A 25,675-nucleotide genomic window follows, 5' to 3' on the forward strand; every position below is an offset into this window, starting at 1 on the left:
CTTTTATCTAAATCTATTCAAAACTTAATATGTATAAACTTTAATGTTGCAAAAGAATCCAATCCATCAAGTTTTACCCAAGAAAATGTTCACTAAGTTGAAGAAACTGAGGTAAAACTTTTGCCAAAGAAGAGATAACAAAAAACTATTATCATGGGAATCTAAAGTCTTGGAATACTTTTGAAATAACAGTATTATTATATGGATCTTTCTATGTTATGCCAATTTGTATCACTTTAATGACAGAAAAGGGAACAATTTCTAAATTGGTGGCATACATTTTTTTAAGATTTTAAAGGCCACTTAAAGCCACTAGATGAAAATGAAGGCAAAGAAAAATTCAACTTTTCATAACTAAAAAATAAGCACAAGCTTAACAATAATTTAGAAAGGCTGTTGTAAAAGATATGTTGCAGATCTGCATTCCACTACCCAAGATTATGTCAGTTCATCATTCTAAATCTTTCTAAGTATGAAGGTAAAAATCATTTTCAGTGTATATGTAAATTCTGTGTTTTATCACATAGATATGTTCTTTCAACAGTATCTCGAAACTAGGCCATTTTAAGGGACAATTTTTATTCTAAAGGTTTCATTCAACTCTACATACACATGAAGTGTGCTCTCAAAGCATAAAAATCACAGTGGATAGCAGCAAAGGACTGGGGAAGGGAGCACAGATTAAGGAGAATCTGGTATTTCACATTGTGATTATTTTGCACATGATGGGAGATAATTCACAATTCTAAAACCTCAACTTTTTTTTTTTGAGAACCCAGAATCAACTCAAGACACGTTGCGGGACACTTCCCCAGCCTTAAACAAACTGATTACTCTTTTCACCTAAAATTGTAACAGTTACGGCAGCAAAAGACAAAAGATTTTGACAGCAATGAAAGTTTCAATCTCTTTTTCTAGAACCCAGAGTGCAAGATGCAGGGTTCTCCTCATTTTTCAGTAATGCTTCACCTGTTAATCATTCTTCATTTTGTTAGGCAAAGGCAGTTTTGGAAATAAGGTTATTCAGGTATACTGACCTATAACAAAACGAGACAGGCATTGCAAGAATGTACCTGCATGAATCATGATACTCAGTTGGTCAGTCTGGCGGGGTGAATTGCAGATCCAGGCAACTGAGAACTTGAATAACAAAAAGCTCCATTTTCAGTCCCTGGTTGAATGTTTAATTAGATTAGCTAATTGTCCACCCACATTTGGTTGTTTATAAAAGCGAAGCCTACCATTTGAGCGCACAATTCTAGAGTGAAGTGTTGTTTTACCATGGGAATGAAAGCTGGGGGCTTAAAATATAATGGTCCTCAGAACTATCGCGAACAAGAAAAGAAACCATCTGGCGTATTTATCAGATTCTGCTTCTGCCTCCCTGTGATTGGTCTTTAGTACGATCTAGTTAACAAATCTTTCCACCTTCTCTGTAAGGCTTGTCAGAACCATAAGGCTACCACTTTCCATTGAGTCACCAACTTGCAACCCCAGGAAGAGAGTCAGGATCAAAAATCAAATGACAGGGCATACTCACAGACACGTGGACATCAGCGCCAGTGAGTGCACTGGCATTCCTTTGGATCTGACCATTCTGCGTTGGAGGTAGCAACGATGAGTATGAAGGGACATTATCAGGACTTACTCTTGGGCTCTGCACTGTGCAACCAGGTCCTACTCTACCCGATTGACATTTTCAGAGAATTCACTTGCACTTCCATGGGAGAAGAATAATGTAGACAGTAGCCAGGCAATCCTTTTTCCAAAGGATTACATCCCGTCATCTATAGTCGCAGATTATCAATTGCAGTCTTGGGTCATACATCCACTAACCACAGGTGCGTTCAGTGAGGTGAAGGTGCGAGTATCCGTTCTGAGATTCTGAGCTCTGTCATGAATTACTTCGCTCTTGGCCGCGGTTTCAAGCTGAAGACTGAGAAGATCTTTTGGAACGTCATTCCGTGCCGGACTTGATTGGGAAAAATGAACTAAGGCTTTGACTCTCACCTCATCCACTTTGCTACACGTTCCCTCAGCCCTTGGGAGATTGAGAGGCCACGGGGTAGGAGTGGCGTGCTGATCGCCGAGGGAAGTGGACCTTGTTAGTTTCTGAGCTCTCACATCTTAAAAGAGTCTGGGTGCTGAGGAGAGGAAACCGCATCCTCCCCAGGCAGGGCTCTGGGTGGGTGTGCTCCCTTGGCCTTTATGTTTTGTTCGGCAGCCAGTCACCTTTTAAATGTATCCTCTGTGCTTTCCCGCTTTAATCTAGTTTCGCCACCTTTTTTAAATTCACTGCGAACATCACAGCGGCCCCTATCTTTATCCTAGCAGCCACCAAATAAGGAGTCGTGTTTTCCAAACTCACTGGCTAGTGGTGGTGGTTGTACTACCGCGGAATCAGTTTCTTCACTTTTATTCAGGCTCGAAGATTTATGGAAGGTTTTAAATTCATTTTCTTCGTTATGACTGACTACTTAATCCAAGGAGATCAATCTTTCTCCCTGGAATATAATCCCCAAACAGATGGAGAGCCTGCGGTGCTACATCTATGTATTTTTCCAGCTTCACTGACCCTTTGGAGCCATTTTCCGGCGGCGGTGGTGGCGGCGGCAGCGGCAGCCAGAGCATGTCTTGCGCTCCCTCGCCAGCGCTGTTGTTTCAAGCAGCTAAATTTGTGGTGATCTGTTACACCGTAACAGAAAACGCATACCACTAGCGGTGTTAGTAGGGGTGGCGAGGTTGAGGATTGGGGTGGAAAAAGTGGCTGATTTATTTCAGATGATTCTGAATTTAGAATTGCTGCACATAAAAGGGAAGAGGAAAAAAAAAACCCAACCAAACCAGAAACTAGCATGAAAAAGAACACACAGAAGCACCTCCTTCCACGCTCAGGTCAGACCTGCTTTGTCACCCTCCACCAGCCTGACATGACTGTTCCCCCCTCAGATATTTATGGACAGTAAAGTATTTTAAAGCCTAAGGAACACTCTTCTGTTTTGTGCCCTAGTGGCTTTTTGTGTCTACCTAACTGGGCTTCAAGTTCCTTGAGGGCAAAGGTCTTGACTTGTTGATTTTTGTGTCCCTCACAGTACCTTGCACAAAAATGTCAGTTGACTGGCCAAAGAAGGTGTTTGTCCTAGAGTAGATCCTGCAAACTAACCCCTCCCCGTGCTGTTCCTGAAAGGTACCTGGAGGGGGTTTCTTGAGATTCCTACAGGGTTTTCTCCTTATTGAACCACTGTGCGCTTTCCACAGCAGCAAAATGTATCATAACATCCTCTGACTCTCCTCTCAGGGCAAGGAAACTTAGACCACAATTATGGATGGGCCATATAGCCTGCCTGCCTGGGAACATAAACTACTAGCATTTAACAACAGAAAGACCTTTACTTAATTAGCTAGCACCCACTAATCAGTAAGGCCTAAACATCTGCCAGTGGAATCTGAGAAGTCTGTTCTAAAAGTTGAAAAGCTGAGTTTATTTCACCATAGATGGGGCACTTGTAGTTGGGGAGTGTACCTGATGGAGATTGTACCAGTTAAAGCACATTAAGAGAAGGGGTTGGTGCCCCATTTCCATAAGAGTTTGTATAGTGAACTTTGTCTTTTCACTGAATGTGACTCTTAAGTGTGGATGTGATGGCAGAAATGATCAGTATTATGAATTTTCTGTGCTCATATCCATGATTAACAGTTTGTGAACTGTCCAAAGAAATTGAAGGAGAACTTGAGGACTTAGTTTTTTTTTCTTTTAATATAGTCAAATGGCTAGGTAGTAGAAACGTTTTGAAGAAATGCATTGTCTTGTTTTCTTAGATCAATAACTTTTTGAAATAAAGAGGCTCTGAGAGATCCAACTTGTTACCTCCATTGGCTTATAATTTCTTGCGGATGTGGCAAGCTACCTTAAAGCCTTTCTGCAACAAGGGGAGACATAATACCATTGTGATACAATGGCTGAACAGTGGACTTCAAACTGCAGTAGGATCCTAAGAGCTGATTTGTTCAAGGAAGTGGAGGCAATTCAGACTCAATGTAGATGTGTGGTTTAGGTAGATGGCAAGGGAATTCATGTATAATTGTTGAACTGCCTTGAGCTAAATGGAATCACGGATTGTGATTTGCAAAGCTATGTAGTGAAAATGAAGTCACAACTCAGAAAAGAGTCTAGGATTTTGATGAACGCGTGAATATCTTTTTAACATTTTTATGGCTGCCTTTGGAGTGCAGTCTCAGCCTGTGCCTGAGCTGTGAAGCTTTTGCCCTAACGCCGTGGGTATAACTATCCTGAATACCAAAACGATTTTTGAAATTTCGGGCAATCTGGCCAAAATCCGAGACGTTTAGATTCATTTGAGCCTATGAAAGTATCAGTCTTTTTCATCCAAGTGTTTAAAGAATGGCTGGGGTCAGAATTCAGACATGTTCAAAGTGGAACCTTCTCTGCCATCGTTCTGAACTGCTCAGTCTTTGAAGTATAACCATTTAAATTTACTAGCTCAGAACTGAGCCATCAATGTCGTAACTACTCAATTTTGTGCGAATAAAGTTAAATTTCTTAGATGCCTTTGGCATATGGCGTCCACATTATCGGCTAGGTAACAGATTATTCCTTACCACTTTGACAAAAATGTATCCATCAGGTGTACGGGTTTCTTTTTAACCTGCTGGTTCGCTATTGAAAACTTCGCCACTCCTGCCCCAGACAGTGCCCTGGTCGCGCTTCGGGTTGACAGGGTGGCTCGCATGCGCTCTCAACACAATCATGTTTGTCGCAATGGGCCCTGCGCGGAAAGTTACACAGATCCAGCACTTTGATTGTAGTCATTTCTTGGGGTTTAGCCTCATGACTTACCGCGCTACGTCCGCGCTGGTACTTGATTGTAACAGAAAGTAGTTCCGGCTCGTGTTGTTTTGGCCGAGGAGCCATCGCCGCCATTTCAAGACCGTGAGCGGTAGATGGCCAACTAGAAGTCCTAAGGTTCGAAGCCTGTCGTTGCTGCCGCCGCTCAAGCCTGCCAAAGCACTGGTACGGCTGCTGTCCTCTTACTACCTCTAGAAACATCTTGCCATTGGTGGCGGCAGCAGGACTCAATTACTCTTCTCGCTCGCTCTCAAGAAGCTCCAGATGGCGTCTTCCGTGGGCAACGTGGCCGACAGCACAGGTACCGGTGTCCGTTCTAGCTTGGCAGACGCCCCCGTTGGGGTCTCGCGCCGACCCTACCTCTCTCACCCCCTTCCTTCCTTCTAGCCATCCCCATTACATTAGTGGCGTTGCTGAGCTTTTCGTCGTCTACTGGCATCTGTTCGGGTTTTCCGCTGTGGTCCGCTCCGCAAACGTTTCCTCTTTTTTGCTTGCTTTTTACCTCTTTTCTTGTTTTTTTGATGCCATCCATTTTCTAGCTTTCTACGCTCTCGGAACGCTTCTACCACACGGGATGCTTAGAATATCTTGGAAGGGACTGCTTTGGAATCCCTGCCTTCTCTCCGTCGCGACCGTTTTCTCCCCTAATTCAGCTCATCTCCCTCTACTCTCCGTCCCCACTTCCAGCCCTCTCCCCATCCCAGCCCTCTCCTCCCCCTTCCAGCCCTCTCTCCGGAGCCAGATTTGGCCCTCCTCTGTTGATCTGGGGCGGGGGTGCCATTCCAGTGTAATCATACCCTCATTTTGCATCACCCTAGGAGGAGCATAAAGCTCCTCGGTGTGCTGCCAATAACCTCGAGGGGAGAGGATATTGGGCAGCGCCTTTCCGGTGTTGCTTCGGTTGAGCGGCCCCGATTTAGGTTGCAAATTTCCAGGGAAATTTCCTTTTGCCATCGCCCAGTTCCACCAGCTGCCCCCAGCCAGGGTTTCCCACCGTGTGCTCCCTCCCCTCCCGCGGGGAACCACACCCTTTACTTCGCGAGGTCGCCAGTCCTGCGGTCCGCTTCCTATCCTCAGGGAGAAACTGCCTTGGTGCTGTTGCTTTGGCGTCGACCACCCTGCCCGCTGAATTCTTGCTTTGTGTTATTCTCTCCGCGTATACCTCCGCCGCCGCCTCTGGATCTTCCATCCCATTCTTTAGCTCGATATCTCTTTATTCATAGGGTGTTTTTTTTTTAAGTTTTCATCCCTGCTTGAAGAGTTTGTAAAGCAACTGGAGTGTAGCTGCACAAGTTCAAGGCGGTTGCCCTTTTAGACAATTAAGTCAAGAGCATTTGGTACTGAAAATGAGAAAACAACCAAATTATAGGAGTGCCCTTCAGCAGCCTTTCCATATGGAGGCTATTGGGTCGGGGTGGGGGGAAGGAGATTGGCCTGAGGTTCTAAGGTTTACCGTGAGTTTATTTTGTTGTTGTTTCTCAGTTGAGACGTGTCAAGGATTTTATTTATTGTTTTTGGACGTGGTGCATTAATAGGTGAATCTGCAATCGTATCTTACCCATGATTGTAGGTAGTGGGATTAATGAGTCCGTGTTCCCCTCCTACCCAGGGATTTTTAAAGATTAAAGATTCTGTGTTAGATTCTGTACTAGCTTACCCTTTTCTGTGTGTTGTTTAGAGGAAGTTGTCATTTCAAGTGTTAAACGAGCAGGTAAGCAGCTTTGGAAAGTTGATAATGTGTTAAAGTGAGGAACTAGGAAGTTATAGAGTCTTCTCTAAAACGTAATTTTGTAGTTTCTAATGGAGATAAAACCTCCCCCAGATTTGGATGCAAGTCTCTCTGCTCTTGTGTTAGTGGTCAGCTGTGCATTCTGTCAGGAAATAGACTTTGCTTTCCTGAATATACAGGTCACTCCCCAGCTCTAAATGATTGGGGAGCTAGGCTCAAATTCGAGCTTGTCATTGTGACGTCGGTAGAATTTAATTTGTATGTAGTTTCCCATTCCAACCATCTCTTGAAAACGCAAAGGTCAAATTCCTAGTAATGTGTCATAGTTAAAGTGTTTACAATTAAGACTTAATTTGTTGTTCTCCCCTCCCCCGCTTACCTATACTCTTTGTTTTTCTGTATCTGATTAAATCTCATGCAGCAAAGTGTTTTCATTTGTTACTGATTCTGTTGCACTTTATCAAATGGTTTTATATTGTAGTATTTTCCCATTCTGTTTTTAAAATCATTGCGGTTGTAGGTAACTGCTTGGTTTACATAGGGTTGTTGGCAATGTTGTAATTAGTCATGTCAGAGCTTTTTGGAAAATGTTAGTATTAAACCAGTGTGGGTGGGATTTAGCTAATATGATCTCATTGTCAGTTTGGGGTGGTAGCGGAGTCATAAGCAGTCTTGGGTTTTGAAGATGTTTGATGACCCCTCTAAATATTTTGGCTCTTGACAGATGAATGAATCTTGTTTATCCGTTTAAAAAAACAGCACCTTGACTTTTAGGTGTCCTCCCGCCCCTCCCCCCCAAACGCTTGTTTCTAGTGTTGCCCTTAATTAAAACTACGTTGTGAAATACACAAAAACATCAGTGCAAGAGTTAACACACCTGGAGTTCCCATCCAGGTTAAGAGATACTGTTGCCGGAACCACCCCTCCCCCCACAGATCTAACCTAAAACATAGGACAAAGTATTAAGTTTCCCAGTAGGTTGTTCTGATATTGTTAAAACATCTTTGTAACCTTGCAGAATCACGTTTCCTATTTTGTTTCTGTATGTTAACTAAGCTGTAAGGAATGTTTAGTGAAATCTTTAGGCTACCTCTGATGTATAATTTAAAAGTACAAAGTATTTTTGGTCATAAAATGTAATCTGATTTGGAAGTAAGTGTGTCTAGTTTTGGAAAGAGTTAATGGGTGAATTCTGAAAATGCCAATTCTGCACCTAATGTTATCTTGGGGGTGCAAATAACGTGCAGAACACTCTAGTGCTTTACATAGTTTCAAGCGTTTTCATCTTTAAGTTTAATATGCCATATTTTTACATTTTTTTGTTTGCATTTCTAACTTTTTGTTTTTCCCCCTCCTTCCCTCAAATGTTTTGATGATTCTCCAGAACCAACGAAACGTATGCTTTCCTTCCAAGGGTTAGCTGAGTTGGCACATCGAGAATATCAGGCAGGAGATTTTGAGGCAGCTGAGAGACACTGCATGCAGCTCTGGAGACAAGAGCCAGACAATACTGGTGTGCTTTTATTACTTTCATCTATACACTTCCAGTGTCGAAGGCTGGACAGGTAGGAGATGTGGGGGTACCTGCTGGTGATTGCTGCCTCTGGGTGCTGAGCTTGAAAAATGATACTTAAATATTTGAACTTGAAATTTCTTCAGTGCTGGGTTTCAACTGAGCCACCAATGCACATCTGCTCCCTTGCCCACTTGTGACATGCCCAGCTGCCAGTTTCTGTCCCTTTCTTTTGTGGTGGTGGTTATATTATCAGTATGACTAGGGATATGTTTGAGATCTTTCCATCTTCGCACTTAACTATTCAGGTAATAATTTGTTCTTCATATACTTCTGAGCATCCAGTCTCACTTTCATAAGACATATATCCCCTTGAGGGACAGAAAAGCTCAGAAATGATGGTGTATGTGATGTGTCAAGGAGGTGCGTATGTGGTTCAAGTTGCAAATGCCGTCCTTAAGTTGTTACTCTACTTTTAACTAATTAATTGAATTAAAAGGGAAGAAGCTGCATTTTAAAAATAAATTGTCATTCTGGCTTATTTAGACCCTTAAAGATGTGCATCATTAAATCTTACCAACAAATAGAAAGTGAGACACATACACATAACATTTTCATTCTTGATCATAATGATCATAGTTTACAATGGAGCAGTTTGCTAATAGGACTCTAGTTAAGAGTTTTATCTTATAAGAAAAAAGCATTCCAATTTGAAATCTGGAATACTTTCACTTTTGGAAAATTTTTAATTTCCAACATTTTTCCTACCATGCACCAGTTAAAAGATAATGCATTGTTATACACTTGGCCATGGTGCAAGCTGTTCAGCAACTGTTTGAGTTGCATATAGGGCTTACCTTCTTTTTGTGACATGTATACCCATGCACCAACACTTTTCTGGTCTTTTCCAGATCTGCTCACTTTAGCACTTTGGCAATTAAACAGAACCCCCTTCTGGCAGAAGCCTATTCGAATTTGGGGAATGTGTACAAGGAAAGAGGGCAGTTGCAGGAAGCAATTGAGCATTACCGGCATGCATTACGTCTCAAACCAGATTTCATCGATGGTTATATTAACCTGGCAGCCGCATTGGTAGCAGCAGGCGATATGGAAGGGGCAGTACAAGCTTACGTCTCTGCTCTTCAGTACAATCCTGTGAGTAAAGTTCTAATGAGTTATTTCCCTTCACAAAAGCCCAGAAAGAAACATAGTTTGATGCTTCAGACACAAAAATAGCTTTTTGCGTGGCATAAAGTCCAAGTTTAGAAATGTTTGTCTTCTTAAAATGGTGAAATGCTTTGACTAGGTCTGCATTATGTTTTAAAAAATTTGTTTTATCTTGCAACCTATATTAGCATAAAAATTGTCCTTATTACAAGACACTGTCTCTTTTTACAATGCCTGTGTAAGTACAGAACACATGACATTTTTTCTTTGGGCTGTTTTGACTAAATTTGGGTAAATTCTGATAGGTGTTTGCAACAGTTAAAAGATTTCCAAGGAATAGTGGATAGAGGGCCTTAATCTGTAATATAAAATAGTTAAAACAAGATGCCAGTATATGGATCAGTGACATGAAGACTAGGCTGTGAAATTTGTTGCTCAATATTCTATTCTGTTTTTTTTTTAAACATAATTAGAAGTGGTAGAATTGAGGCGATAATATCCACACCAGGCTTTTAATTAGTTCTTGAAACTTTTTTGTCTCAGTTGCAGATGTCTTGGGCAATTGTCTAAGGGAACAGGTGGGGTCCAGCTGGCAGACATGGATTTTATACTATATTAGGGTCTCTGAAACATACACAGAAAAAGAAAGATTTGCCCTCAGAACTTTTGATGTAGTTAGGAAAAGAAGATAAACTTAAGGAGGCAAGTGACTGAGGGACTGTAGGAATCCTTAAAAAATTTAAGAATACATTTCCAAGCCACATCATCAGTGTTTAGTTTTGCCAGCAACACTGGAAGTGGTTAATAATTAACTGTTATAGCTACCATTTATTGAAAAGTTTACTATGTGCTCAGATAGTATGCCAGTTGCTTCAGAGGTTGGTCTTACTTAATGCTTAGAATGATTCTTCAAGGTAGATGGTATTATTTCCAATTTTACCAATTAAAAGACTTTGGGTTATGTATCTTTTTTGAGAATCACACAGCTAGTAATGGTGTAGTGGACATTAAATCCTGAGCCAGAATATTTTGAAAGTAAACAATGAAGAGAGAAGAAATAAAAAGGGAATGGTGTGCCCATAGGGCACCCACCCCAGGAAGTTTGAAAACCATTGAACATATCCTGCTGTCTCTTAATCCCTGTTTTACAGGTTAGGAAACTGAAGCTTAATTTAGTGGTTTGCACAAAGATCAGGAATCAGTTTTTATTATGATATCTATTAATGATCATTTTTTCAGTTAATTTTGCCGATTAAAAAGAAATTTTTTATCCATTGCTTTTTGTATGGATACAGTGAAAAGTCTCCCAGGCTATCCTTCTTAGTGGTAACCAATGAGACTAATTTCTTACTGCAGCCTTTCAGAGATAGTCAATGCATATTTTGTAAATTTGAGTGACTTTGTAATCTTCACTGAAGTCTTACCTAGCTAGTTGTCCACAAGAAGTTCTAGGGAACCCTTTATGTGCTGCCACTGGGGCTTGGACCCTGTTCTTGCCAAGGTTCAGGGCTCACTTGTGCACCTACTTGTCACAGTAAGTTCTTTCCCTTTATTATTCAGGGCTGGTTCCATGCTTTTCTTGTTGATTTGAGTATAAATTTGCTTGTGCCCTCTTACAGAGCTGTGGCCCCAAACATCTTGAACTCTGATTCCCTTGGCTCAGGTTTCCGGTTGCATACATAGGTAGCAGACCAGTCATTGCTGCTGAAAGTATAGCAATCCATTAAGACAGTGATGTGAAGGGAAAATAAAGTGGGAGACAGAATCTTGCTTTTCAGTATCTAACCTGTTAACAGGTTGCTTATCATTGTGCGCTACCGAAGAAATAAGACACTGCTAAAACAACTCAAGGGTTTACGCCTTGATGGTGTTGAACTGCTGTGCATTCCTGTCTGGTTCTTCTGCTAGTGGAAGGTGCTGCTCTATTTCTCTGTCTTTACCAGTAAGATTTAAAAAAGGGATTGTGCAACTGGCCTTGATTTCACCTAAATATGCCATATAGTGGTCCTGTATATTTCGGGATATCTAGCCTTAAATAGATTAAAGCTTCCTGTCAAATGAGCCTTTGTCAGTGCAGGACAGAATCTTGAGTCTGTTCCTAAATTGTGCTCTTGCTAGCAGTGCATTGTTGGCATGAATTATAGATGTAATTGGCACTCAATAAAAAATAGGTAAAGAAAGTCAGGTTATTTTAGTTTGGCAGCAGTGAAAAAGTAAAGAGTTAAGGTAGTATTCTTGGTAACCTCTTTTCAGCAGTGTTTATCTTTTTAAGTTGACAATTTAGAGGTTATTCTGTAATTTGATTATAGAAATAACTTTTAAGACAGCTGTTTCATATTCTTACATTGCTAGTTGTCTTCTTTAATGGTGAATGATTTAATACTTTCACTAAAATTTTAGTCCATTGTGTTTGAAGGTGCTATTGCAGCTGCTTGGGTTCCATTAGAATGTGGCTCATTAGAGTGGCATGCCTTTTATGAATAATGTATAAAATTGTCCTTTGTAAACAGGCTGTAACCCGTTGTTGCTCTGCGGAGCTCTGTGTGTCTGAGTCTGTAGGTTATTGAACCGTTGTTTTCTGCTTTGCCTGTGGCTGCACAGTGCTGAGAGCTACTGGCATCTTGACCCTCACACGTTAGTGTCCTGTTACTTGTTACTGTCTTGAGTCTCACTTGCACAGCTAAACTATAGAAAACCATATATTTCCATTCTTCTCTGTTCTGCTTTTTGTTCAGTTTGCTATGTAAATGTCACATTTAAATATTCAGGTGCGTATTGTGTGTGTATGATGCTGTTAGGAATTGGGGTGATGTGTTGGGGGAAAAGTTGGGGATTATAACATGAGGCAGGATCTGACACATAAAGGACAAAAGGTGTAAGCTCCTTGGATGATTATTGTTTAAGAGTACTAATGAGAAGATTTTCCTGAGTGGGTGCTTATAATGTAAGCATTCTGTAGGAAGGTAAATAGCAAGTAGAATTCCTTGGCTGAAGTGGTGAGTCAAGTAGTAAATGAGTGTAGTAGAGGAAAGTCAATGGGAAGATTTAGAAAGAATAGAGAGGCTGAGGAGTTGGAATTTAATTTGAGAGGCAATTGAGAAATACTGTAGGTTTTTATCAACCTGATTGTACTTTGTGTGTATGTGTGTGTGTATATAGATCATGTGGTTGTGGGTGTGGGTCCTAGGAGGAAAGGCAGGAAATAGATGCTCTCTTAGGAGGGGTGGTTATACAGGAAATTCTTACTCATTTCCATTTCTTTACCTTTATTCATACTGTTTTCCCTTGTCTACAAAGCCCTCCTCTCTTGTCTGTTAAAGCCTTACTCATCCTCTAAGGCTCAGCTTAAATTTCTCCTTTGAGTTCATTTACTTTTCTGAAATTCTTTGCTACCATGTAGGTATTTAATATATATATGTGCCTTGCCTTTCCACATAGATTGTATGCCCCTTGAGAATAAGGATTTTTTTTTAGTTTCTTTTCCCCATAGTTCAGGCATTATTAAATTGAAAAAAGGTTTGCATAAAAGGATAGAATGGGCCAGGTTCAAGAAATGGGATTCTCTTAGTAGATATTGTTTTGATTTGATGAATGAAGCAGAATTGATGTCTTAGGTTTTGATCTTTTGGGAGAATAGTGGTATCCTTGAATTCTCTAGAAATTAGCTGTTATGCATCAAGGTTTGGAGCTCTTAAGTGGGAGAATGAGATTTCACCATTATATTTAATATGATGTTTTACCCTTTTTCTAAAACTGCCTTATTGATGATCTTACAGTGATCTTGAAGGTAGTCTGTTTTTAACTATGGGCATTGTGTTAACTTGATTTACTAGCTAGACGATATAACTAACTATAGATAGATATACTGTCAAGACTTGTATGGCATCCATGCAAGAGTATAGAAACTAGAGGGTAAAATTAACAGTTGGCTAAAATGTGTAACCCATTAGGGTCATTGTTGGAGAATTATTGCAAGACTTCTGATTATTGTGGTTTAGAAGAGGCATAGGAATTGGTAAAAGTTCAAAGATGAATAACCACAATAATCAGGTGTTATCAGAAGGAGCTTGTATGAAAAATTGGATTGTTAGGGTCTGCCAAAACCAGAAGGGTTACCCTTAAAGTTTAGGGAAAAATAATACAAAGGAGATAGCAAGATTATAGAATTCATTGTATATAAATATAATACATATTTTTATGTATTCTACAGAAAATATATGTAGTATATACTAAAATAAATAATATATAAAATACATAAGTAGGGTTAAAAAGTGCTTAGACTCCTTAGAGGAGGATAAGTCTATAATCAGATTAATGCTACCTATGTTTTTTTTAAAATTCTACTTTAAAAATGTTTTTTTATTTTGGTATCATTAATCTACAATTACATGAAGAACATTGTTTACTAGGCTCCCCCTTTCACCAAGTCCCCCCCCACATACCTCTTCACAGTCACTGTCCATCAGCGTAGTAAGATGCTGTAGACTCACTGCTTGCCTTCTCTGTGTTGCACATCCCTCCCTATGCCCCCTGCCACATTATACATGCTAATTGTAAGGCTTCCTTTCTTTTTCCCGGCCCTTATCCCTCCCTTCCCACCCCTCGTGCCCAGTCCCTTTCCCTTTGGTAACTATTAGTCCATTCTTGAGTTCTGTGATTCTGCTGCTGTTTTGTTCCTTCAGTTTTCCTTTGTTCTTATACTCCACATATGAGTGAAATCATTTGGTACTTGTCTTTCTCCACCTGGCTTATTTCACTGAGCATAATACTCTCTAGCTCCATCCATGTTGTTGTGAATGGTACGATCTGTTTTTTTCTTATGGCTGAGTAATATTCCATTGTGTATATGTACCACATCTTCTTTATCCATTCATCTACTGATGGATATTTAGGTTGCTTCCATATCTTGGCTATTGTAAATAGTTCAGCAATAAACATAGGGGTGCATCTGTCTTTTTCAAACTGGAGTGCTGCATTCTTAGGGTAAATTCCTAGAAGTGGAATTCCTGGGTCAAATGGTATTTCTATTTTGAGCATTCTGAGGAACCTCCATACTGCTTTCCATGATGGTTGAACTAATTTACATTCCCACCAGCAGTGTAGGAGGGTTCCCCTTTCTGCACAACCTCGCCAACATTTGTTGTTGTTTGTCTTTTTGATGATGGCGATCCTTACTGGTGTGAGGTGATATCTCATTGTGGTTTTAATTTGAATTTCTCTGATGATTAGCGATGTGGAGCATCTTTTCATGTGCCTGTTGGCCATCTGGATTTCATCTTTAGAGAACTGTCTATTCAGCTCCTCTGCCCATTTTTTAATTGGATTATTTGCTTTTTGTTTATTGAGGCATGTGAGCTCTTTATATATTTTGGATGTCAATCTTTTATCGGATCTGTCATTTATTATTATGTTCTCCCATACTGTAGGATACCTTTTTGTTCTATTGATGGTGTCCTTTGCTGTACAGAAGCTTTTTAGCTTGATATAGTCCCACTTGTTCATTTTTGCTTTTGTTTCCCTTGCCCGGGGAGATATGTTCATGAAGAAGTCACTCAGGTTTATGTCTATGAGATTTTTGCCTATGTTTTTTTCGAAGAGTTTTATGGTTTCATGACTTACATTCAGGTCTTTGATCCATTTGGAGTTTACTTTTGTGTATGGGGTTAGACAGTGATCTGGTTTCATTCTCTTACATGTAGCTGTCCAGTTTTGCCAGCACCATCTGTTGAAGAGACTGTCATTTCCCCATTGTATGTCCATGGCTCCTTTACCGTATATTAATTGGCCATATATGGTTGGGTTAATGTCTGGAGTCTATTCTGTTCCACTCGTCTGTGGCTCTGTTCTTGTGCCAGTACCAAATTGTCTTGGTTACTATGGCTTTGTAGTAGAGCTTGAAGTTGGGGAGCGAGATCCACCCCACTTTATTCTTCCTTCTCAGGATTGCTTTGGCTATTCAGGGTCTTTGACGGTTCCATATGAATTTTTGAACTATTTGTTCCATGTCATTGAAGAATGCTGTTGGTAATTTGATAGGGATTGCATCGAATCTGTATATTGCTTTGGGCAGGATGGCCATTTTGACGGTATTAATTTTTCCTAGCCAGGAGCATGGGATGAGTTTCCATTTGTTAGTGACCTCTTTAATTTCTCTTAAGAGTGTCTTGTAGTTTTCAGGGTATAGGTCTTTCACTTCCTTGGTTAGGTTTATTCCTAGGTATTTTATTCTTTTTAATGCTATTGTGAATGGAATTGTTTTCCTGATTTCTCTTTCTATTAGTTCATTGTTAGTGTATAGGAAAGCTACAGATTTCTGTGTGTTAATTTTGTATCCTGCAACTTTGCTGAATTCCAGTATTAGTTCTAGTAGTTTTGCAGTGGAGTCTTTAGGGTTTTTTATGTACAATATCATGTCATCTGCAAATAGTGACAGTTTGACTTCTTCTTTACCAATCTGGATTCCTTGTATTTCTTTGTTTTGTCTGATTGCCGTGGCTAGGACCTCCAGTACCACGTTGAATAACAGTGGGGAGAGTGGGCATCCCTGTCTTGTTCCCAATGTCAGAGGAAAAGCTTTCAGCCTGTTGCTGTTCAGTATGATGTTAGCTGTGGGTTTATCATATATGGCCTTTATTATGTTGAGGTAGTTGCCCTCTATGCCCATTTTTTTGTGAGTTTTTATCACGAATGGATGTTGAATTTTGTTGAATGCTTTTTCAGCATCTATAGAGATGATCATGTGGTTTTTGTCCTTCTTTTTGTTGATGTGGTGGATGATGTTGATGTATTTTCGAATGTTGTACCATCCTTGAATTCCTGGGATGAATCCTACTTGGTCATGGTGTATGATCCTCTTGATGTATTTTTGAATTCAGTTTGCTAACATTTTGTTGAGTATTTTTGCATCTATGTTCATCAGGGATATTGGTCTGTAGTTTTCCTGTCGTGTTTTGAAGATTAGTATTAGCTTGTTGTGCTTGACGTCACAGGAGACAACCATTCTGTCCCAAAACACTAGTTACTGCTTGATGGACAGACAGATGGGGTTGATTATGGAAGTGACCCAGTGTGTCCAATCATAAGGGTGTTTGTTCTGTGGAAGCCTGTTATTTGCTGGCTGACTTATAGTTCACCTGAATAGATGATAATACACATACAAAAGCTGTTTCTCAGTAAAAATCAGTCATCTGATTCTGGAAGCTATAGTACAGTTGCACATACAATAATATGTATGATGATACTTCGGCACAGTTGATAAGATTTCACTTTCTAGGACTTAGTTTAAGGCTCTTCCACCTGTGGAACAGTTTGGAATGGTAAGCCTACTCTCTTATGGCTGTTGTCTCTGCTTGTTGATGGATAGATTTGACTGACAAAGGAAAACAAGGACAAATAAAAATTTTAACTCACTGTTCTGACGTGCCTTTCATACTGATGAACAGACTGGTGAGTCAGATGACTAGCAACACAATTGCACTGCTAATAAAAAGCAGAGTCAACTGCTTTTTATTATCTTTGATAATAAATCTTTGATAAAAGATTTATTATCTTTGATAATAAATCTTTGATAAAAAATCTTTTTTAATATCTTTGATAGTGACGTCAAGGTTTCTAAATATGCCTGACAGCCTAAGGGTAGGTTGGCAGGATAGCTAATCACGGCTAAATACTATTTTTCACTGTGGAAAATTTTTGACCCTTGATGTAGGATTGATTCATCACAACCTTGAACAAAAATTGATGCTTAAAAAAAAACATGACTGACTTTTGAGAAGAGGAGAAGCTATAGTAAGGTCTGTGGTCTTTTATCTGAAACTGGTGGGATCGAGTGCATTCTGAAATTCAGAATTTTTAGGATTTTAGAAAAGTGATAACACCACATCTAAAACTCCCAAGTGGGTCTGGAGCAGCACCTTCTAGTAAAACATACTAAATTTCTGCAGCAAAAGGTATGATTTAGTCACACTAAGTGATATGAATACATTCTGTAAATAGCTTTGTGTCAGTTCAAGTCAAATTTAATCAAATGAGTTTCTGGAATATTTTGTAATGTGGAATTGAGGATGGGGGATTGTGTTTCTGTACTTAGTTCTGTCAAGCAGTATTTTCTTGACGCAAAAAAGTGAGAGGGAGCTAGATGCATAAATGTAGAAAGACATTTTTGGTTGACAAAGCAGAGTATAAATAATGACAGGGCATCTCTGGGTTTCTAGGATTTGTACTGTGTTCGCAGTGACCTGGGGAACCTGCTCAAAGCCCTGGGTCGCTTGGAAGAAGCCAAGGTAGGTGTTTGATAGAACACATTTAAACATCAGTGTTATGAAAACTTGTACTTTTTGCCAAGTCTTCAACTCTTTATTGAGCTATCTTCACAAAACAATCCTATGAAACTGAGGAAAACTGATGGCATGAAATGCCTCAGACTAGAGCAGGGCCAGGCTTTGGCATATCTGTTCTAAATCTGGGGGTAAAGCAAGAACCTGAACGTTTTGGAGCCTTTCTGCTGAGCTAGATCATCTTTATAACAATGGGCTCCGTCATGATCTTATGTGGGAATAAATAACATTCCTTCAAATCTGAGGCTTGCCTGCTGGTGACAAGCAGAGCGCCTGTGATTTGGCTCAAGACTCCTGTATGATGCAGGTGCCATTGAAAATGCTGCTCTTCTAAGTCCTTTGTGGCTTGTAAGTGGAGAAGAATTTCATCCAAATGTTACCCTGTAATACTGGCATTTAAGATTCTTTCTTAACCTTCCTCCCTTCATCTTCCTTACCCTTTTTTACAGTGGAAGAAAGGCTGTTAAAATGATTGCAATTTAAATAATTGGAACATCCTGCCCCTTCTTTTCCCCACTCCCTTTTCCAAGTTCCTTTCTCCTCTTTTCCAAACCTAGTTGTCTACCTCCTTTTCTTCCTTACTTCCTCTTTTTATTCCTCCCCACCCCACCTCCTTGAAAACAAAAGTCAGAAGGACAAAGCTGGTTTGTTTGGGAAATGGACTGATCGAAAGAAAACTTGCCCAAGTGGAAAGGTGGCTTTTAGCATTCTGTGTTTCCAAATAATGAATTTGAACACCAGGTTGGGTTATTAAAGCTTTTGGTATAATTTAAAATTAAATTTATAAATGAAATTGTCTTGTTACAAGCCACCTTACGCAACCGCGCTGCAGGGGTGAGGAGTGGGGAGAAACCAGAATGCTTCTGAAACTCCCACCTGTTGCTCTGAGCCCCACGCGCATGCTAATGCGTGGAGTGTACGCGCAGCGTAGCTGTCTGTTTGACTGCTTCATCCAGGGAGGGAGAAGGCCTTTCAGCACCATCTAATGTTAAAAGGCACTAGTTTTAAGTGCATAGCTCATAAATTCTGCATACACTTTGGATTAACCTTATGTAGGTTTCCAGCTAATGAATTGTAATTGATTTCAATCTTAGCTGATAAATGTAATTGGTAATTTATAGAACAAATATTTGATAAGCTCCTATTAATTGTTACCCCACCAAGCGGACAGCTAACATGAATTGCACTTCACTGCAGCTTTAGAGATCGGTTTAGGCTGAGACATTGCGCCTGCCTTAGGTTGCTGACTTCTTTATTTCAGAGCTCTGGAGACATCTAGTTTGAAAAATGTTCTGTTTTTGTGAGAACTTAGTGAACAAGAAAATATTCTTGAGTGAAATGCAATGTATTTCTTTTGTAATCAGTGCATTTGAAAATTCAAGCCAGCATATTCCTAGTACATGGAAGCAAAATTGTCTTTGTAGAAAATGAAGAGCCTTTCTTCCAGCAAAAATCCCTGCTGTATGCAATAGCCCTGATTAACCCTTTCCCTTCTGCATGTTTCCCATGTTACAGACTTGAGACTGTCCTCATTCCCATATGTAATAGACATCCAAAGAATTTCAATTGCTTTGTTGAACTTTTACTAATGATCTTGTTTTTATTTTCTCTCTTGTTTTTGGTTTTTCACCATTGATATTGTATTTAGAAGGTTTCAGGTGGGTGAAACCTCCTATTCCATGCGTAAGGTGCCTCGCTGAAGGGAGCTCGAGGCCTGGATCTAGGGCAGACACACACCTCCTCCTCTTCCAGCAAGGAACGCACCGAAAAGTCACATGATGAGAAATATGGTAACGGGTTTGTAATTGCCACAGCAAAACAATTTGCCTCCATGCCTGAATCTTCTGTCTTGTGGCTTCAGAAACAGCTTAAAATAATTTTATTTACAAGCAAGTTATGTAAGAGAATGTTTTATACTATAGCCACAATTCTGTCAAAGATAAGTAAAGTTAATTGATCTTAAAATTATTAGAGATAATTTACTAGTAAAAGCTTCTAACTCTTCTTGTTGTTCATTTTTTTCCTTTTTTCTTCTTTGTTTGGATTGCAGCATTCTGCTCTTCTGATGATGCGCTGTGACCCTGCAGTAGCGCAAAGGCTGCGCAGCGTTAATGCGCAATGCGTGCGAATGAGCCCCTGTGAACGGTTGACTAGATGAGTAATCTGATTGACTGGCTCCCTCAGTCCTATTCTGTAGCTTTTTTGGATAAAATTGGGTTTTAACATACCTCTAGTCTGACTAATCTCATTAAATAAATACTCTCTATGGGCCTGTCTAGTAGATTAATGGATCTGGTTGGCCGTTTGCTGCGTCTAGGGGTGTTCAATGTAGCGCAGCAGTTCGCAGCGATTGCGCAGCGTGATGCTGTTAGGTTGCGCAAGCGATGTTTGCGCTCGCATTACAGGGACCTCAACCTAGGTGCAATCCTGTCATACGAGGTTTCAGCTTAAGTGCCCCTTGGGAGATGGGCCTTGTGAGGATATAATTTGTTAGCTTGGCTTTCTGATACTTGACTTGACAAACGTTTTCCTCCTCAGTTGTACAGTTCCAATGTTAGTGAGGAACATTGTTTAGATCAACATTTCCCAAAATGTGTTTCATAGTATTCTAATAAAATGCCCAATGAAGGAGGAGTTCCTTGGGTCAACTAAGTTCAGAGAGCTCTGTATTTACTGTTAAAGGCTTAGGGAAGGCCTGTAGTAAAGAAACCTGTTTACTGTTTTCCTAATTTATTTGATCACGAACTCCTTTTTTCCCAGTGATACCTATTAACACCTTGTAGAACACCCTTTGGGAAACTGGGCAGGGCTGGGAGTGTGGGGGTGGGGGTTAGAGGAGGGTGGGAAAAGTTGGCTTTAAGTGGTGCCCTCTAGATAACACTTGAAAACATAACAAGAGCCCTTTGGTGTTCAGATAGGAGAAGGCCAGCATAGGGTCTCAAGGCAACTGGCTTCCCAGTTAAGTCCTAGGGTAAGGGTCCGTCATTGGTTGGCAGAACTGAGCATGGTGGTTTGCACTTGGGTTCTGGTGGCGCAGGCGCAGGAGCAGCCAGCTGTGGCAGCGCATTAGTTTTGGCGCAAGCGAGCCTATGCTGCAGGGTCACTTTTGGCTGGTTAGAGAAGGAATAATGATATCACCTTCCCCCCCCCAATCTTTTTTTTTTCCCCTTTACAAATTTTCCCTTTTCCCTTTACCTCCTTTCCCTCCCATCTTCTTTCATTAACCCCTCCTAAGGCATGTTATTTGAAAGCAATTGAGACGCAACCGAACTTTGCAGTAGCTTGGAGTAATCTTGGCTGTGTTTTTAATGCACAAGGGGAGATTTGGCTTGCAATTCATCACTTTGAAAAGGTTAGTCATTAAGTTAATTGGTATTTATGAAATGCATATGTATGCAGGGTACTTTTTACTAGAACTAAATAATAGGCCTTTACTTAACCAGTCACATAATATCTTCTTTCCCTGACAGTATTGCAGTGTTTGCTCGATGGTATATGGTATGGCACTTTGCAGTTTTGCATTGACAATGTAATTTAATAATGAAAAATCCTTTTTTAAAATGGGTAGCTTTACTGTAAAGAAGCAGAGCTTCTTGGTGAAAAGGCTGATTCCAGATCTGGAGCAGAAATGTACCAAATTAATCTGGAGTGCTTTGTCATACTAGAAAGCAAGGAAGCTTTGATAAGTTACTTTGACTGTTTCAGTAGTACTCAGGGGGCAACTGGAAGACGCTCCCACTGGCTAAAGATGTCCCTTGAGCATTGGTAGGAATAATAACTGAAATACATGGAAACTTATCAAGTATGTTTAAATCCATGTGTTCATAATTATACTGAGAAGGAGTTCATTGGTCACCTTTGGAAGATAAGGAGCAACTCATCTGAAAACTGGTTAAAAAGAGAACACTAAAGCATTTCTTCTCCCTCTCCTGTATGAATTGGACCTCAGGTAACCCAATGGTTTAGATAGAGGGAAGTTTCTATTTATAGAAGTGGCCCAGCTAATGAATGAAGAAGGAATGACAGAATCAGTACCACTACTAATAGATTTGGGCATTTATCAGTTAAAAAAAGAGAGACACAGCCAGATGTTAGGTACCTTGTGGTAGAAGTAAACAATTCCACCAGTGAAGTAGTCTTGCAAAAAGAGAAAAGAACTCAAATCTGATTAAGCTTGTAGTTTTCTCTACCAATTTACAGGAAATACATGGGACAGGGAACTATGTTAAAGGATACCATAGAGATGTACACAACAAAGTCCACACACTGGGATTCTACAGGGTAATGCTCTGATTGTTCAGCAAATTACAGGTACAAAAATGGGGATTTAAATTAAACCTTTAACGTTAAAGATTAAACTCACAAAGGCTTATTGACAAAAAAAGGTCTTATCTGGATCCCGAATCAAAGTTAATCACTGAATGGATAGTTGATATTAGGGACTTGCTGTCAGTTTTTTTAGGTGTGATACTGGTATTACGGTTATGTTGGGAGGAGAATGTATTCCTGTCTTGTCCCTGAGGTACACTTTGAAATATTTTCTGATGTGCTCATATGTCTGGAATTAGCTTTGATACGATCTGGAAAGAGGTGGAGTTAGGTTGGAATATAGATTAAATAAGATTGAACATGATCTGCTAATTGTTGAAGCTGGATAATGGAGACCTGGGGGTTTGTTAATAGTCCTCTGCTTTTGTGTATGTTTGAAATTTTCCATAATAAAAAGTTAAAAGCTTTTGAGGTAGACACCTATCACTAAACAATCTAGGTTAAGTGCCGTCATGTCTTTACTCCAGAGTTGCCATCTAAGTGAAGAGGAAGTGTTCTTTATGAATCTTTAATATATATATTCACAGTTACTTACTACCTCTACCTTTTTTTTCTTTATTTTGGTATCATTAATCTACAATTACATGAGGAACATTATGTTTACTAGGTTCCCCCCTTCACCAAGTCCCCCCCACAAACCCCATTACAGTCACTGTCCATCAGCATAGTAAGATGCTGTAGAGTCACTACTTGTCTTCTCTGTGTTGCACAGCCCTCCCCGTGCCTCCCCCCACATTATACATGCTAATTGTAGTGCCCCCTTTCTTTTTTCCCCCCATTATCCCTCCCTTCCCACCCATCCTCCCCAGTCCCTTTCCCTTTGGTAACTGTTACTCCATTCTTGGGTTCTTTGATTCTGCTCCTGTTTTGTTCCTTCCGTTTTTCCTTTGTTCTTATACTCCACATATGAGTGAAATCATTGGTACTTGTCTTTCTCTGCCTGGCTTATTTCACTGAGCATAATACCCTCTAGCTCCATCCATGTTGTTGCAAATGGTAGGATTTGTTTCCTTCTTATGGCTGAATAATATTCCATTGTGTATATGTACCACATCTTCTTTATCCATTCATCTACTGATGGACACTTAGGTTGCTTCCATTTCTTGGCTATTGTAAATAGTGTTGCGATAAACATAGGGGTGCATGTCTTTTTCAAACTGGGCTGCTGCATTCTTAGGGTAAATTCCTAGAAGTGGGATTCCTGGGTCAAACGGTATTTCTGTTTTGAGTATTTTGAGGAACCTCTATACTGCTTTCCACAATGGTTGAACTAATTTATATTCCTACCAGCAGTGTAGGAGGGTTCCCCTTTCTCCACAACCTCGCCAACATTTGTTGTTGTTTGTCTTTTGGATGGTGGCGATCCTTACTGGTGTGAGGTGATATCTCATTGTGGTTTGAATTTGCGTTTCTCTGATGACTAGCGATGTGGAGCATCTTTTCATGTGTCTGTTGGCCATCTGAATTTCTTCTTTAGATAACTGTCTATTCAGCTCCTCTGCCCATTTTTTAATTGGATTATTTGGTTTTTGTTTGTTGAGGTGTGTGAGCTCTTTATATATTTTGGATGTCAACCCTTTATCGGGTCTGTCATTTGTAAATATATTCTCCCATACTGTAGGAACTACCTCTGCCTTTTCAGTATTTCAGTTACAGTTTGCATTTATTACACTGTCAGAGTACCCACCTCTCTTGCTCAGTGGTTCTCTTCCTTGGTTGCACCTGTGGAGCTTATAAAAGATATGGATACCCTGGCCCCATCTTCAGAGGATCTAATTTAACTGGCCTGTGATAGAGCCCAGGCTCCTTTTAGGAGGTTGATTCTTCATAGAATGCCAAAGTTGAGAATCACTGTTCTAGCTGTATCTGGCCATATTTTAAGACAACTTTAGAACTATTTGGATGAAACCATGTATTGCATAGTATCTCCTTGAAGTAATGTATCTTACTGAGTGTATAGCTCTAATGTTGTACCTTACTAAGGCCTTCCTGAGTACATAGCTGCTGTTAATGAGGTAGACATTTCCTTTTTCAGTTAGAGCTTGCTGCCTGCCAGTATTTCTTAGAGTTAGGCTTCTTAATCTTGAATAAAACAGGACCAACCATTATAAATTATTCAGCTCAATAGAAGTGAAGCCCACCCAATTGAAAAATTTTTCCTTTCAGGACACTTTTTGCTCTCATATTACCTGAGAAGTTATTTTGATAACACTGAGAGTTGTGAGTAATGAGGGAGTACTAAAACAACTGGGTTTTAAAAATGAAGTAAGATTTAGTCATACTAGAAAATGTGGTTAGTTGGAGGTCTGAAATTACCTAAGAATAAAAATTGTAATTGGGAAGTTAATCTAAAATCCTGACTTGCATCAAATAACTGTCTCTTGTAATTTTTAGGCTGTCACCCTTGACCCCAATTTTCTGGATGCTTATATCAATTTAGGAAATGTATTGAAAGAGGCACGGATATTTGACAGGTGAGAGAATGTTCAGTTTTTGATACATTTTCTTGGGTCTTTGTTATATTGACACTTGAGAATTTGGACTAAAATTAGACAGTGGTCCATTGAAATACATTTTCCTTGTCTAGTATGTTGCTTTTCCCTTATTATGTCTGTTGTATTACCTTTTATTTTTATGTATTGTTGCCTGACTTTTCTTTGTTGGCTTTCCTCAAAGCCATTATCCTTCTCAGTAGGAATTCAGTTGAAAATTCCTTTGTTGTAAAACTGCCGAAATGGTTATCTTTTAGACTAAATTATTCCTTTCAGAAAAGTAAATCCTGACTTGTGACATTTTTTTATTGTCAAAGGAAAGCCTATTATGTGGGAATAGAAAATTTTTCATTGTAAAAATACATTTTATAAAGGTGCAATTTTGATTTGGAGTTTAGTATAGCATGAATTAATTGTAACCAAGCATCTATTAAAAGTTAGTTGCATTGTGTGTGTATGTGTGTTTTTTTATTTTTATCTACAGAGCTGTGGCAGCTTACCTTCGAGCCCTAAGCTTGAGTCCAAATCATGCGGTGGTACATGGCAACCTGGCTTGTGTATACTATGAGCAAGGCTTGATAGATCTGGCAATAGACACCTACAGGCGAGCTATTGAACTGCAACCACATTTCCCTGATGCTTACTGCAACCTAGCCAATGCTCTCAAAGAGAAGGGCAGTGTAAGGATTTTTATTCAGTCTCTTTTTACTTGGTAGGACTTAAAAAGTCTTTTTTTATACATATTGTTATTAAGTAGTGAGGTGGTAAATTGTTTTACTTTGGAGTTTTAGTTGAAAGGAAGAATACTGAAAATACCTCTTTTTGTGGAATATTACCAGCCACTAGGTTTTATGTAAGCAATTGTTAGAACATCGGTGGTGGCTCTATGATTCCTCTGTATAGATTGTGAATAGTTTGTTTTGTTTTCTAGGTCGCTGAAGCAGAAGATTGTTATAATACAGCTCTCCGGCTGTGTCCCACCCATGCAGACTCCCTGAATAACCTAGCCAATATCAAACGAGAACAAGGAAACATTGAAGAGGCAGTTCGTTTGTATCGTAAAGCATTAGAAGTAGGTTAAGGGTGGTTGTGGGCTGGGTGTTTTGTCTGTGTGATAGTAGAAGGAATACAGTTAAGTCTGCCCATGTCACCCACCTCTTTTGTAAAAGATAAGTAGTGGTTGAATAATTCATTAAACCAGTAATTGAGTACCTAAGGTATGAGTGAGAGCCTGTGTTGACA

At 39.8% G+C, this 25,675-nt stretch overlaps 1 protein-coding gene and 1 pseudogene across 3 annotated transcripts in view; one reads left to right on the plus strand and one right to left on the minus strand.

Moving 5' to 3' along the window:
* Positions 1–954: 954 nt before the first annotated feature.
* Positions 955–4,933, minus strand: LOC118918952 (suppressor of cytokine signaling 6-like; annotated as a pseudogene).
* Positions 4,903–25,675, plus strand: part of OGT (O-linked N-acetylglucosamine (GlcNAc) transferase) — a 52,136-nt gene continuing 31,363 nt past the window's right edge. The window contains exons 1-8 of one of the 3 annotated variants that reach the window (XM_057495957.1): positions 4,903–5,168; positions 7,981–8,161; positions 9,021–9,264; positions 17,490–17,558; positions 20,848–20,964; positions 24,336–24,415; positions 24,918–25,113; positions 25,365–25,505. In XM_057495957.1, the coding sequence (XP_057351940.1) occupies positions 5,132–5,168; positions 7,981–8,161; positions 9,021–9,264; positions 17,490–17,558; positions 20,848–20,964; positions 24,336–24,415; positions 24,918–25,113; positions 25,365–25,505 (1,065 nt within the window). In that variant the 5' untranslated portion in view covers positions 4,903–5,131. The remainder of the gene's footprint in view (positions 5,169–7,980; positions 8,162–9,020; positions 9,265–17,489; positions 17,559–20,847; positions 20,965–24,335; positions 24,416–24,917; positions 25,114–25,364; positions 25,506–25,675) is intronic. The other 2 variants (XM_057495955.1, XM_057495956.1) reach the window with 2 other exon arrangements.

This window comes from Manis pentadactyla, chromosome X, assembly GCF_030020395.1.
Source record: "Manis pentadactyla isolate mManPen7 chromosome X, mManPen7.hap1, whole genome shotgun sequence".
Lineage (NCBI taxonomy): Eukaryota > Metazoa > Chordata > Mammalia > Pholidota > Manidae > Manis > Manis pentadactyla.